The following is a 12,750-nucleotide window of genomic DNA, read 5'->3' on the forward strand; positions in this document are numbered from 1 at the left end:
TGGTGGGTCATGCTACCCTAAATAACTTGGGCTTCCACTGGCTGGCTTTTGTTCATAAAATGCTAATCCTTTCAGGTGCACATCTATATAAAACATTGGGGATTAAAGGGTGCACAGAAATCTCAAATCTCTTCTGCTACATAAGGTAATGTTTAAACTAACAGTTTGAAATGATTCTGAGGGTACTAACAAGAAGTCATTTTAAAAACTTCCCAAATCTTTATTAGATAACTAACACACGATATATACCACATGCTACATCTGACTAATAACACTAGGTAGATTCCTGTAGTTATTTTCTAGAATAACTACAATGCACGGTGCGTTACTTTCAGTGCAGAGATGTCTGGGAAAAAATTAAATTCGCATGCGAACTACAATGATGGGGGAGGGAGCCATTTCCTTCCAAAAGGAAAAGTACAGCTGTCATTTGGAAATAATTCTCCCTCGCTTGCATGCAAAATGGGGAGATGTCTTAAATTTAATGCACAGAGTCCCATGGTGCTGGGTGAGGGTGGTTTGCGTGGAGTGTTGGATTTATCGCACGACCACGCTCTGGCTTCGGACAAAACGGCTGCTGTTGTACGTGAGACGCTCTGCGTGGCTTACCTCTGTTAATTACCACAGCCTCCAGAAGAGGTAGGTACCCCCATCATGCACAGGGCAGAGCCAAGATTCAGATGCGGGCGCCTCCCCATGGTGCCAGGCTTCCTCCCTGAAGACGCTGTGTGTACTGATAAACAACCGGGCAGTATCTTTTAGGGGTAGGTTGAAAGGAATGAACAAGTAAGCACCCACAAGAGAAAGAACTTCTGCTCTGACGCACAGCCCGGTAGAGCACTGTGGCTGGCGTGGGGAGTTGGGAGAATTGGGGCAAATATTTGGTTATTCGATTGCAGAGCCAAGGAGCATGTTAAATTACTTTCACAGGAATCTCATTTGTCTGAAGCCCTGTGGCACACTGATGCGAGGCACACACAGCCCGTCCCGGGTGTGCGATGCAATGCCATTTGCTTCGGGGGCTGTGCTTTCTTGCATTTTGTCTGCTCACTGGAGTAAGCCGGTGCCCCCAGCTGGGACGACAGGACAGGGTAGCTCGGGTGTGCAGAGAGGAACTCAGGATGGTCAACGCAGATGAGGCAGACCGTTCACGTTTTGTGCAAAGGACTCGAAAGTGTCACTGTGACAGCTGAGTGTTATGAGTGATTTCAGGGCAGAGGGGGCAGGGAAACCCGAGCCGAGCCCGCCTGGTGGGGAAGCCGGTAGATTCTGCTGCACGACGGCCTGGGTTTGACTCTCGGATCTGCCCCTGCTCTCGGGCTGCCTCTCAATCTGGCTGTGCCTGGCCTGCTCGCATCTGAGAAGAGGCATAATAATAGCATCTACTTCACAGAGACTATTGCCAGGACTGGAAGAATCAATGCACTGCACCAGAGCGGGGCTTGGAACCAGTACACGTCCTGCAGTTACTATTTTGATGCCCATCAGTGATCGCAACAGCCCGCTCTCCTTTTCTAAACCTGGTAGTTTTCCTCTCCGGGCTCATCACTTTCACCCTCTTGCTTCTCACCTCAGCCCTAGGAAGCAGGCAGATACTATCATTGCTGATGAGGAAACGGCAGGCAGGGGGGTAGGTGGGCTGCCAAGCGCCCCAGCGGGGAGCCAGGTCAGGCGCCTGGCTCGGGCCCCCAGCGCTTTCTAGATCTGGCGATAAAGCCTCCGCTAAGGGAGCAGCCCTGGGTTTGGTTCAAATCCTGCCTTCTCATCCGTGATGTCATTGAGCCCTCAACCCACACGGTACCCGTGACGGTACGATGCGCTGCTAGATCAGATTTTCTTCATGAAGATTCGGTTCCAAAAGCTATTAGAGATGTGGTTTAGAACCCAGCCACGTCGTGCCTGTCCGGCTACGCTCGCTCTGTGTTTGCGTTTCTTGATGCACGGAACAGGTGCGGGGTGATGTTTGAACGGTCCCCCTCTCCTTTGCTCTGCGAAACCAGGATGGCAGCGCCTTGGGGCAGCTGCTTTGCCGACGGGGGGAGCTAAAGCTGAAAAGCAGGGGTTCTTTGCGGCTCAGCAGATGCTAAGGCGATAAGCTGCACCTTTTAGAGCCTCTGGGAGGCTCAGCCAGCCTGGGCTGAGCGCGCGGGGGGCCTGTCCGCTTCTCTGGTCTCCAGCAGCTGCGGTCATGGACGCGTGTCTGAGCTCCGAGCAGCGGTCCCAGCACCTGCAGGAAGGACCATGCACCCCGGATGGCTGCTCCGCGCCGGAGGGGGCTCCCCGGGAGGAAGACACCGGTGGCCCTCCAGGAGGTAACCTCCTTCCAGACCGCAGCACCTTCTCAGCTGTCTCCCTGGCCACGGCATTTTCCAGCTAACTTCCGTGACAAGAGTTCCCGTTTCCTATTAACTCTAGATGGTTCCTATAGTGAAGCGTGGTAGAAAAGTGCCTTAACGCGAGCAGAGGCATAGCATTAAAAGCAATCCTTGTTTTTGTTTATTATGCACTTATCAAAGTCCACAAATTTGTTTTGGCGTTTCTGTAAATCTCAAATGGTTATATTTTTTGTTAATAAGAACTTTTATTTATTTATTAATATTTTTAAATGTTTATTTATTTTTGAGACAGAGAGAGAGCATGAGTGAGGGAGGGGCAGAGAGAGAGGGAGACACAGAACCCGAAGCAGGCTCCAGGCTCTGAGCTGTCAGCCCAGAGCCCGACGCAGGGGCTCGAACCCATCAACTGTGAGATCATGACCTGAGCCAAAGTCGGACGCTCCACCGACTGAGCCACCCAGGAGCCCCTAGAACTTTTAAAAAGAAACAAAATCTTGATTCGCTTCGGCTTTTCGCCAGAATGTTCTCCCCGGCAACTGTATCATACGTGGGTTGCATTTCTGCACAGAGGGACTCAGTAGTAATAAATGCTAGACGTAATGATGAATGTCAGAAAAGCCAAGATACAGCATTTCAAACCTTTATAACCATTTAACATGGTAAAATTATGTTCTAGCTCAACTAAATCAAGACTGTTTATTTTTGCTAAACTAGTTTACAGAGAAAGGCATTTGTATCTCTAAATCCTGATCTAACACTCTCAGACTAGCATCGATACAATAAGTGAAAATGTTTAATGTGCAACAAACACAAAGTATCTTTGTAGGACGTGGAAGGGTCTTATGGGACAATATTTGTATGCTCACGTTACTGTCCAAGGTTGATTGGGAAAACAGGACTTATCAGCTCATTAGCCTATGAACCGGTGAGCCGTTCCCAATCAGCCCATTGACTTTTCCTGCGGTCAGTGAAAAGTAAGTCCCCAGCTGGTGAGACGCAGGAGGAAGGGAAGGAGCCATCTGAGCCACAGTGGCGGAGGGAAGCCTGCAGGAGCTGGCATGAGTCCCTGCTGGTCTGGCTGCTCCGAGTCACCTACTCCAGTGACGAAACCTCAGAGGAAAAAGGAGTTGCCCTGGACTGGCTCCTTGTACCGACTGGCCTGTACCAGCTCCTGAATTTCAGGGATTTTTTTGAGGGTGGTTGTTAAACATGGCCATTACTGAAATGTAAGTTATGAAAACTTACCACTCAATAGATCAGATAAAAGCCAAGGGTATATTTAAAGGCTAAGGTAATAAATACAACTCATCATGACCTATTTTGTTACATTATAAGATGATCGTTAAGATTATCTATGCGCTTGAGGTTATTGGTGTCCATCGCTCTGCGTGGTGGAAATACCCCGCCATGGTCAGCAGGTGCACAGTTTTCCCCAGGGCGTCTGCTGAAGGCTGGAAATGGCCATGGTGGGAGCATCGACACCATGGTAATCATCAGACCCTAAAGTCGGTGCTTCCTCCCCTCACCCCACACCGACTGTTAAGCATTTACCAGCAAACCACGGTCTAGTCCTCTGCCTCTTCATCGTCTCTGCAAAGCCCAGTCAGCCTCCGGTTCCCTGGGAGAAGCTAGGGCCTCTTTGGTCATTCACAGATAACGGGTTGGTGGTGTTAGATGTCAGGAGCTTCCCATAACAAGAGGCGGGTGAAGGCCATAAGTCTCCTTCCCCCACTACCAGGGTGCGGGACAGGAAAGGATGACGTCTCACGACTGACTTGGCCAGTATGTATTAGCAGGTTCTTGCTCGGTGAAGCCCCAGGTCTCTGGAAAGCTCACCTTTAGGTCAGGGCGCAGAATTCTCCCCCGGGGGCTGGAGCCCACGCTCCATCAGAACCGGGGGCCAAGAGCAGTGCTCCCGGAAGGGCTGTGGTCGCCCGTCATGCTAGTCTACAAACCAGTCCCTGTGCTCCGCTGGGCTCTGAGACCATTTCTCAGTCCGCTGCACGCTGACCCTTTTTGGTAAAATACCACAAAAATTAATTGCTAGAAAACCAAAATGAAAACACATGCGAAGACAAAACTCCAGCCCTGTTTTGGGGGGTTTTGTCAGTTTGCTTACAATTGGATTCAACAGGCGTGGTCACACGGTTGTAAACATTTGGAAGAGCTGACTCCAAATGTCTGTGGTCTTCTGTGAGCCTGTTCCAGTGAGCAGACCAGCAGCACAGATCTGCCCCGGTGCACGCGCTAATCAGGGACACCCCAAATCGCTTCCGTCCCCACCTGCCTCGGAGGGTGCGCTCCTCACTGGGTTTCTCCAAAGACCCTTGACCCTTCACCTTGTATTCGCGCCCTGCCCCCATCTCCTCCTCTTTCGCAAGTGCAGATTTCTGATGAGAGCAGCTCAAATGTGAACCGACTGCCCCTGTCAGCTCCTTTCCAAAGCCCATCTTCCACCTGTGGTGACAAATGTCCCAGGCGAGCCTCAGGGAGCAAAGGCAGGTTTCGTGGGGGTCTCCCCCCCGGCTCCTTGCTGCTAACTCCTGCCCACCGCTGGCACCAGCAGCTTCCGTTCTGCTGTGCGTGTGCTTGGCATCCCCACTCCTGACATTTTCGCGCGCTGCTCTTTTTATTCTGGAACTCTGCAAAATCTGCACGACCTGTGCTTCCATGACATCAGCCGCGATCAGGTGCTCTTTTCCGCTCATTTTATGTGATATTCGAGAGCTGCTCATGAGTTTAATGGGTATTTAAAGCAATAGTAACTTAATAGCCAGGGTTCATCTGACAACCACCCCAGGACCGTGGAGCTGGCTCGTCTTCGGGTGACCCGTACCTTTTGCAGAGGAGTCGTAGGAAGGATTTAAGGAACACGCTCCAGCCAACACGCGGGAATGTTACTTCACTTCGAGACCTAAAAATAGTCGGGTCCGTGTTTGCCTAGGTCCTCATGCAGACAGCTCGTCCGTGCCATCCTGCTGGTTGGCTACAGAGGGCCTCAGAACAGAGGGGTGGAGGGGAGCCACGCCTCTCTGTCTTCCGCTCCATGGAGGAGAGGAACCAGGGCATCCTCTGGCATCTCGTCGTGTCACAAACATGTCACGTCTGAACTCGGTGTCCCTATCACCCCAGATCATTCGGGTTTGTGCCAGTTTAAAGCCATGGTCATTGCCAGCATCAACCCCCGTCTGTGGGAAAACTGCCCAATCTGTTCCCGACTTACCAGCTCTGCTTAGTGTGTATTTGTGCTGGATCCACAAATCACGGAACCTATTTTATTTTCTGCCCCACAGGCTCTAACAAGATAGAACCATCCCTTCACAGCCTCCAGCAGTTCGTTCCTACAGACTATGAGAGCTACACTCAGGAGCACTATCTGTTTGCAGGCACGAAGATTGTCATCCAGGAGTCGATAGAGAGCTACGGCGCGGTGGTGTGGCCGGGGGTGAGACAGCTGTCACCTTCGGGATGGCGGGGTTTCTGGGGGTGACAATGACAATCCCATACGTCAGGGTCGCCTGGGACAATGTGCCAAGTGCTTTTGCATTCTGTGCTTCCCCAGTGGAGGGTCGCTTTGGGCCCCCAGGGGCGCGGGGGTGCGCCGGGACTCCGCAAAGGCACAGCATCTCCTGCAGGAGTCATCACTTCCCTCCAAGCCGTGTTTCTTGAAACAGTATTTTCTACATGAAGATACGCTTGAACATGTCAGGAAGATGAAAAATTCATATGAACGTTGAGGGAAAAAACCCAAAACAATCAGAGCCCAGTGCTGGCTTCCCTTCCAGGCCGTGGGTGTTCCAGGGGAAGCATGTGGAGGCCGGGCTCCCTGTCCTTTCTGCAGCAGCCTGCGAGGGCGGCATGGAAATGGGGCAGATGCTGTGCATTTGGAGTCAGGAGCCCCGCTAGTTGCTGCTGTGTGGTTGTGGATGCCCACTTCCCTCCCTGATCTTCCTTCTGCACTGGGCACACTGGGCGGTGTACTGGGCATGCTGGGAGGTGCACTGGGCATGCTGGGCGGAGTATGGGGCACACTGGGCAGTGCATTGGGCATGCTGGGAGGTGCACTGGGCACAATGGGTGGTGCACGATCATTCTGGGAGGGTCCTGAGTACTCACTGAAGTCATTGCTAAGGCGACATTGTTTTCACCTGACAGCCGGGGAGCTGAGGGCTCAGAAATGTTGACCCGCTGGGGGAAGCTGTGCCACCGGGGCTCGGGACAGCGGCCCTCCAATGCCAGCTGGTTGTGCTCCGAGAGGCTCCGGATCCAAGCTGCTCTGTAGTTACTGGGGGATGGCATGGGGGTCTGGGTTCAAAGGCAGACCCGCATGCTGAGCTTTGTGGGTGGAGGCGCCATGGGGCTCCCTGGGGAGGGCGTCCTGGGTCCTGGGGGGGCAGGTGAGGGGGGCCCAGGAGGGTGGTCCTGGAGCTGCTCTCCCCCCAGATAAGGAAGCTCGGTGTTCGTCCCCTGTGCATGGGAGCCCGATGTGCTTCCCGGGAAGCTTTGGCTTCATAACACGTTTGAAAACCGCCAACTCCCCGCAGCTTCCTGGTGTAATGGATGCGGCGAATGGACAGCTTGGGGGGGGGGCAGGGGGGCAGGGGTTCGGGAGATCGGGGCTGGAGGAACATCTGCCCCCAGGGACTGTTTCATTCTCAGTAAGGCCTCCACCTTTCACACACGAGCCTGGCCTCTCTTGGCACCTGGGTTTCCTGAAAGCTGGGAAAGCAGGCTTTATGGGAGGTGGGAGACGCCTTGTGTGACGCCTAGTGCAGCTCTCTGCCCAAGAGTCCACATTTCGGAGTTTGCTAGCAGGGCTGGGAAGGGGGTGTTCACCACACAGGGGTTCATCAAGCTGGGTCTCCGGATGGCACTCACAGGGGTCAGCTCCCAGGGCAGGGCACAGAGGGAAGCCTGCAGCCGCCTCTTCAGAGAACCCCTCCACAGCACGCCCTTGTGATGGCTCTGGGTGACACGTCCTCACGTCCTCCCTGCACCACAAATCATTATCTGTCTTCAGCCGGAGAGCTCCCTTCCCGAGTCCAGAACTCTGTGCCGTGTACCTGCGATGGTGCTGGTACATCACCTGCTGCTCCTCGCTGGATGCCCCCCCGCCCCATCCGTGCTCCCTCATCCTTCAGCACTGAGGTCACCGCTCACTGGACCCCTGGGTCCCTGGAGGGGGCCTCCTTTACACCCCTCACCTGTCTTAGGATCCATTTACATGCCCCTCCCCCAGCCCCGCCGAGTCCCTAGAGAGGAGACACGGAGAGTCACATCTGTCTGTGCGTGTGACTATTCACTATGAACAGATGGGGGATGAGAGGGAGCAGCCTGTGGGGTAGGTTTCTGGGGCCCCTGCCCTGGCCACGGTGAGGGGCGCGTCTCACACGGTCCGGCCGCCCCCACTCCAGCCGGGCCCCAAGCAAAAGTAGCGTCATAATGAGCCCAGAGCAGCCACAGGAAGAAGAGAGCTAACACTGCACAAACTGGAGTTCAACTTGCTTCTTCATCCCAGGATTCACGTTCCTAACTCGGAGGACTTCCTCTGCGGAAGCTTCCTGATCTCTGGAGTCCGTGGTGTTGCTAACCGAGACCCCTCAGAGTAAACACCTCACCCGTCCATGCAGACCCAATACCCTTTATCTCTTCGTAGAAAGGTGGGGAGAAGGTGGAGGCAGAAGAGAATGAAGGAAGAGGGAAAGGACGTCTGAGCTGCCGTGTAAAAAGTCACATGCTTTCTAGCGTCTCGTTGCTGCGACTCGAGGTGTGGCCGTGGACCCGCAGGGCCGCCAGGGCCCCGAGGCTCGCAGACATGCAGTCTGGACGTGGGCACCCTGGCCGGGCCCCAGGTGGCTGTGGCGCACACCGCAGCCGGACAAGCCCTGTTCTGGTGTCTGTCTCTTAGACGCCCGCTTACGGAATGAACACCTGCCCCGTCGTCCAGAGCAGCGGACGAAGCCCCGAGCAGCCTGAACTCGCTGAGCCTGAGGCCGCTCACTATACAGCAGTTGTTCCTGAGTGGACGGCCTGGCCGGACCCGAGCGGTTCTGGAGGCTTCGTCTCCTGGACTTGAGAGCTGAGCTGATCTGCCCATTGCTGGACACGGACTGATCCAGGGTATTCTGAGAGAGGCAATCGAGAAAGTCTGTTTCCAGTTCCTGTGACGCCTGTTGTACCTTTCAGGTTCCGGAGGTCCAGATACGGCATCGAATGTAGATTTCAATCCTTACGAACCCCTTCATAAACTGAAACTATTAATAACATCTCTTTGGGTATTTCGCAGGGGTAGGGAGAGGAGGGGGGTCGCTACTGGTTTTCAACACTCCGATGTTCAGGTGACAACTGTATTCTTTTAGGCTACGGCTTTGTGTCAGTACTTGGAAGAACATTCAGAGGAACTGAATCTCCAAGACGCTAAAATTCTTGAAATTGGTGCTGGACCAGGCCTTGTTTCCATTGTGGCCAGTATTTTAGGTTTGTCTGTTTATTGCTCACTTTGTTTCAGAAAGACCCTCACTTTGGCAGCAGTGATAGTGAGGGCCCCTGTCCGGTCAGCTGCGATTCAGATGCCAGGTCACGATTTCACTCACTGAGTCCCCCAAAATGTCACGAGCGAGGAGTGACAGCTGTTAGCCCAGAGAAAAGATAACTGCATCTGAGAGAGGTTCGTTACCTCGCCCAGTCCACCGATTACCAGGTGATGAAGTTCAGATCCTGGAGGTATGACTCTCCAGCCCCTGTTGGGAACATGTCTCCTGTTTCTCGCCAGAAATGTTGTAACTAACCCTTTGAAGAGACACAAGCGAGTTAATCCAAGGCGAAGACAGACTTATACCCCAAATGCAGGTTGTGAGTTCCTGAGCACTGAGCAGGGGGTGGGCACAAGTGCGGCATAATTCTGCCGACGCCTTTACAGTTCTCCTGTTCAAGCCAACCTGGGAAACGTGGCGGTCCATTGTGGGGACTCCCGTCACTAGCTTGAAGATGCCTAACAGTTAACTTAACAAGCTTAGGTTGGGGAGAGTCATACAAAACAGAAAGAAAACTGGGTGCTGAATACTTCATATAAAAGAAAACACAAATCTTCAGATAAAGAGAATTGTAGAAGGAAAAGCACTATGAATTCTTCTATTAAGCAGCTCATTATCCTGAAATCTCCCAACACCGCACCACTGTTTCTTAAAACATGCTAACATTGTTCTATTTCAGTGGTGATTTTGCCCCACAAACGTCTAGAGATGTTTCTGATCGCCACGAGTCGGGCTTAGAGACCCGGGTGTTGCCAAAGGTCGCACGGTGCTCAGCGCAGACCCCCCCACAGGCAAGAGTTACCGGCGGGACTGGGTCAACTACGTCCAGCCCGCATGTCAATGGGGACAAAGCTGAGAAGCCCGGTTACATTTCTTGTGTTCTCCCTGAGTGTACGTGTCGGCTGTGGCTGCCTGAACGTTTCTAGGTGATTCCTACAATTTTTCTCTTTGTCTCTTAGGAGCGCAAGTCACAGCAACGGATCTGCCCGACGTCCTAGGAAACCTTCAGTACAATCTCTTGAAGAACACGTTAAAACGTACAGCGCATCTGCCCGAAGTGAGAGAACTGGTTTGGGGGGAAAGTCTGGAGCAACGCTTCCCCAGGTCATCGTTTCATTACGACTACGTCCTGGCCTCGGACGTGGTTTATCACCACTACTTCCTGGACAAGCTGCTCGCCACCATGGCGCACCTCTGCCAGCCGGGGACGGTGCTGCTTTGGGCGAACAAATTCAGGTTCAGCACCGACTACGAATTTTTAGATAAATTCAAGCAAGTTTTTGATACAACGCTCTTGGCTGAATTTCCAGATGCATCGGTCAAAATTTTCCAAGGAATACTAAAATGGGATTAGACAGAATGCCTTTCAAAACATTAGTGTGTCTGTTGAGTGGTGTTAGAAATTGGACTGTCAGTAAAAGAGCTTTTATAAGACTGAGAAGCTAGTGCATAAAAACGACCTGTATGCTTACAATAATGGTGTAGCAGCTTTCTAAAAGAACCTATTTAAGATGAACTGGTTAATCTAAATATCTACAAAGGATAATATGAAAACGTAAAAGTACCTTTGTTGGCTTCCAAAAGGGCTCAATTGTTTAATACACTTCATACGAATACATTAGTTAAGGAGTGGATTTCCCCCTTGTTATTTCTCCTGTGAATCTGTCAATGCACTTTGGTCACGTGCCTTTTGAAACTGAGCTTGACAGGGTCCTTCTAACAATTTTGAAGAATCTACTTATACAATTTCAGCTGCAGTGAAGGGAGAGGATCTTGAGTGACAGTGAACTTAGGCTTACCATTAATTAAAAGTGAAAAATACTGGATTGTGGAAAGGGATATTATCTTAGGAACTTCATAAGATAATTTACTTTACAAATATCCTGCTCCTGTGCCAATTAATTGCCTGCAACCATTTCAAGTTAGATTTCTGGATTGTCTGCTTTTTTCCCCCCTCAACTTTGATTTATGATTAAAATTCCTAGAAGGGGAGCCTGGGTGGCTCAGCCGGTTAAGCGTCCGACTTCTGCTCAGGTCATGATCTCACACCGTCCATGAGCTCGAGCCCCACGTTGGGCCCTGTGCTGACAGCTTGGGGCCTGGAGCCTGCTTCGGATTCTGTGTCTCCCTCTCTCTCTGCCCTTCCCCCGCTCCTGCTCTGTCTCTCACTCTCAAAAATGAATGTTAAAAATAAAATTAAAAAAATAAAATTCCTAGCAAAGTAGGAAAGAATGGGATTTTTGTTTGTTCTGATAAAGGAAGGCTACGAAAAATCTAAAACAAACATCACGACTATAAAATGTTAAAAGCTTCTTCTCTGAGATGGGGGAAAATGAAAAATTCAGCTACCACCATTTCTCAGCATTATACTGGAGGTTTTAGCCAATGTAATAAAGGAGAGGAATAAAACACACACATTTAGAATGGAAGAAAGAAAAGGGACCCTATTCGTGGGTGATATGATTGTTGATAGAGGCCAGGGGCAGCAAACATTTCTCTGTAAAGGCCAGCTAATAAATATTTCAAGCTACATACCATGTCTACAGAATATACACATATATATTTTACAACCATTTATAAAAATTCAAGACTCACTCCTGGCTTGTGGAACCTGTGAAAAACAGGCTATGGATTAAACTTGTGTAGGCCATGGTTTGCTGGCCCTGGAACGACAGATAATCTACAGTGGAACAATTGGAATTTATAAGAGTTTAGGAGGGGCACCTGGGTGGCTCAGTCGGTTAAGCATCTGACTTTGGCTCAGGTCATGATCTCACAGTTCGTGGGTTCCAGCCCCACGGACAGCTCAGAGCCTGGAGCCTGATTTGGATTCTGTATCTCCCACTCTCGCTGCCCCTTCCCCTGCTTGTGCTGTCTCTCTCTCTTTCTCTAAAAAAAAAAAAAAAAAAAAAAAAAAGTTCAGCAAGGTTGCCAAATGCTAACATATAAAAGCCCCATGGTATTATAGCGATGGGACCTGACCCCTGTGTCTCTTCTTAGACTTATAAGTGGATTTCTTTCACATTTCCAGGACAAAGGGATATGATGATCATATCCCTTATTTTATTATTTTCTAAATGCTCATTTTATTAAAATATGCTTATTATTAAAATATGCTTATTTTATTATTTTCTAAATGGATACAAGTCTGCCTTTTCAGAAAAGCCAGATTGATTACAATTATAAAGACTCTTTGTCTTCAAACTCTCCTAGGAAAATTTAAATATACTGAAGGTAGACGAACCATACACTTTAATCACGTGCGGCTCATTGTACAACGACTACAGCTCAGTAATGTTCTTCACTCAGTAGATGAAAGAATCATGGGGGCACCTGGGTGGCTCAGTCGGTAAGCGTCCGACTTCAGCTCAGGTCATGATGTCACGGTTTGTGAGTTGCATCACAGGCTCTGTGCTCTGAGCTGCATCAGGCTCTGTGCTGACAGCTCAGAGCCTGGGGCCTGCTTTAGATTCTGTGTCTCCCTCTCTCTCTGCTCCTACCCCACTCACACTCTGTCTCTCTCTCAAAAGTAAATAAACATTAAAAAAAAATTAAAAAAAAAAAAAAGAAAGAATCATGAACCTGCATCCCCATGTGGATTTCAACTCCTGGCAAACCTTGTTCATCTTCACTTCTGTGTTAATTTGAAGCAAATAGCAGATCTCCTTTCTTCTATATATTTGGTTCATACATATATATATATATATATATATACACACACACACACACACACGTATATATACATATACATGTACTTCTATATATACATGAATATATATACACGTATATACGACACACAACCACAGGACTTTATCACATCCAAAAATATATTCGATGTAATATAAAATTTTATACTAAATAATTTAGTACTGTATATTCAC

The 12,750-nt window shown here is 50.1% G+C and overlaps 1 protein-coding gene across 1 annotated transcript; it reads left to right on the plus strand.

Moving 5' to 3' along the window:
* The first annotated feature begins 125 nt into the window (after window positions 1-125).
* METTL21C (methyltransferase 21C, AARS1 lysine) lies at window positions 126-11,595 on the plus strand. Its single transcript, XM_025924941.2, has 5 exons — window positions 126-1,949; window positions 2,178-2,312; window positions 5,630-5,781; window positions 8,696-8,813; window positions 9,829-11,595. The coding sequence occupies exons 1-5, from the start codon at window positions 1,841-1,843 to the stop codon at window positions 10,221-10,223; spliced, it is 909 nt and encodes a 302-aa protein (XP_025780726.1). The 5' UTR covers window positions 126-1,840; the 3' UTR covers window positions 10,224-11,595.
* The last annotated feature ends 1,155 nt before the right edge of the window (window positions 11,596-12,750 follow it).

The sequence above is a fragment of the Puma concolor genome, chromosome A1 (assembly GCF_028749965.1).
Source record: "Puma concolor isolate L17-30 chromosome A1, mPumCon1.1.hap2, whole genome shotgun sequence".
NCBI classification, from domain to species: domain Eukaryota; kingdom Metazoa; phylum Chordata; class Mammalia; order Carnivora; family Felidae; genus Puma; species Puma concolor.

Excerpts from the sequence above, each read along its gene's own strand:
- METTL21C (XM_025924941.2), top strand. The coding sequence starts at position 1,841 with ATGAAGATTCGGTTCCAAAAGCTATTAGAGATGTGGTTTAGAACCCAG. Across the intron at positions 1,950-2,177 it reads TTTCTTGATGCACGGAACAG|CAGCTGCGGTCATGGACGCG; the intron begins GTGCGGGGTGAT and ends TCTGGTCTCCAG. Across the intron at positions 8,814-9,828 it reads CATTGTGGCCAGTATTTTAG|GAGCGCAAGTCACAGCAACG; the intron begins GTTTGTCTGTTT and ends TTTGTCTCTTAG.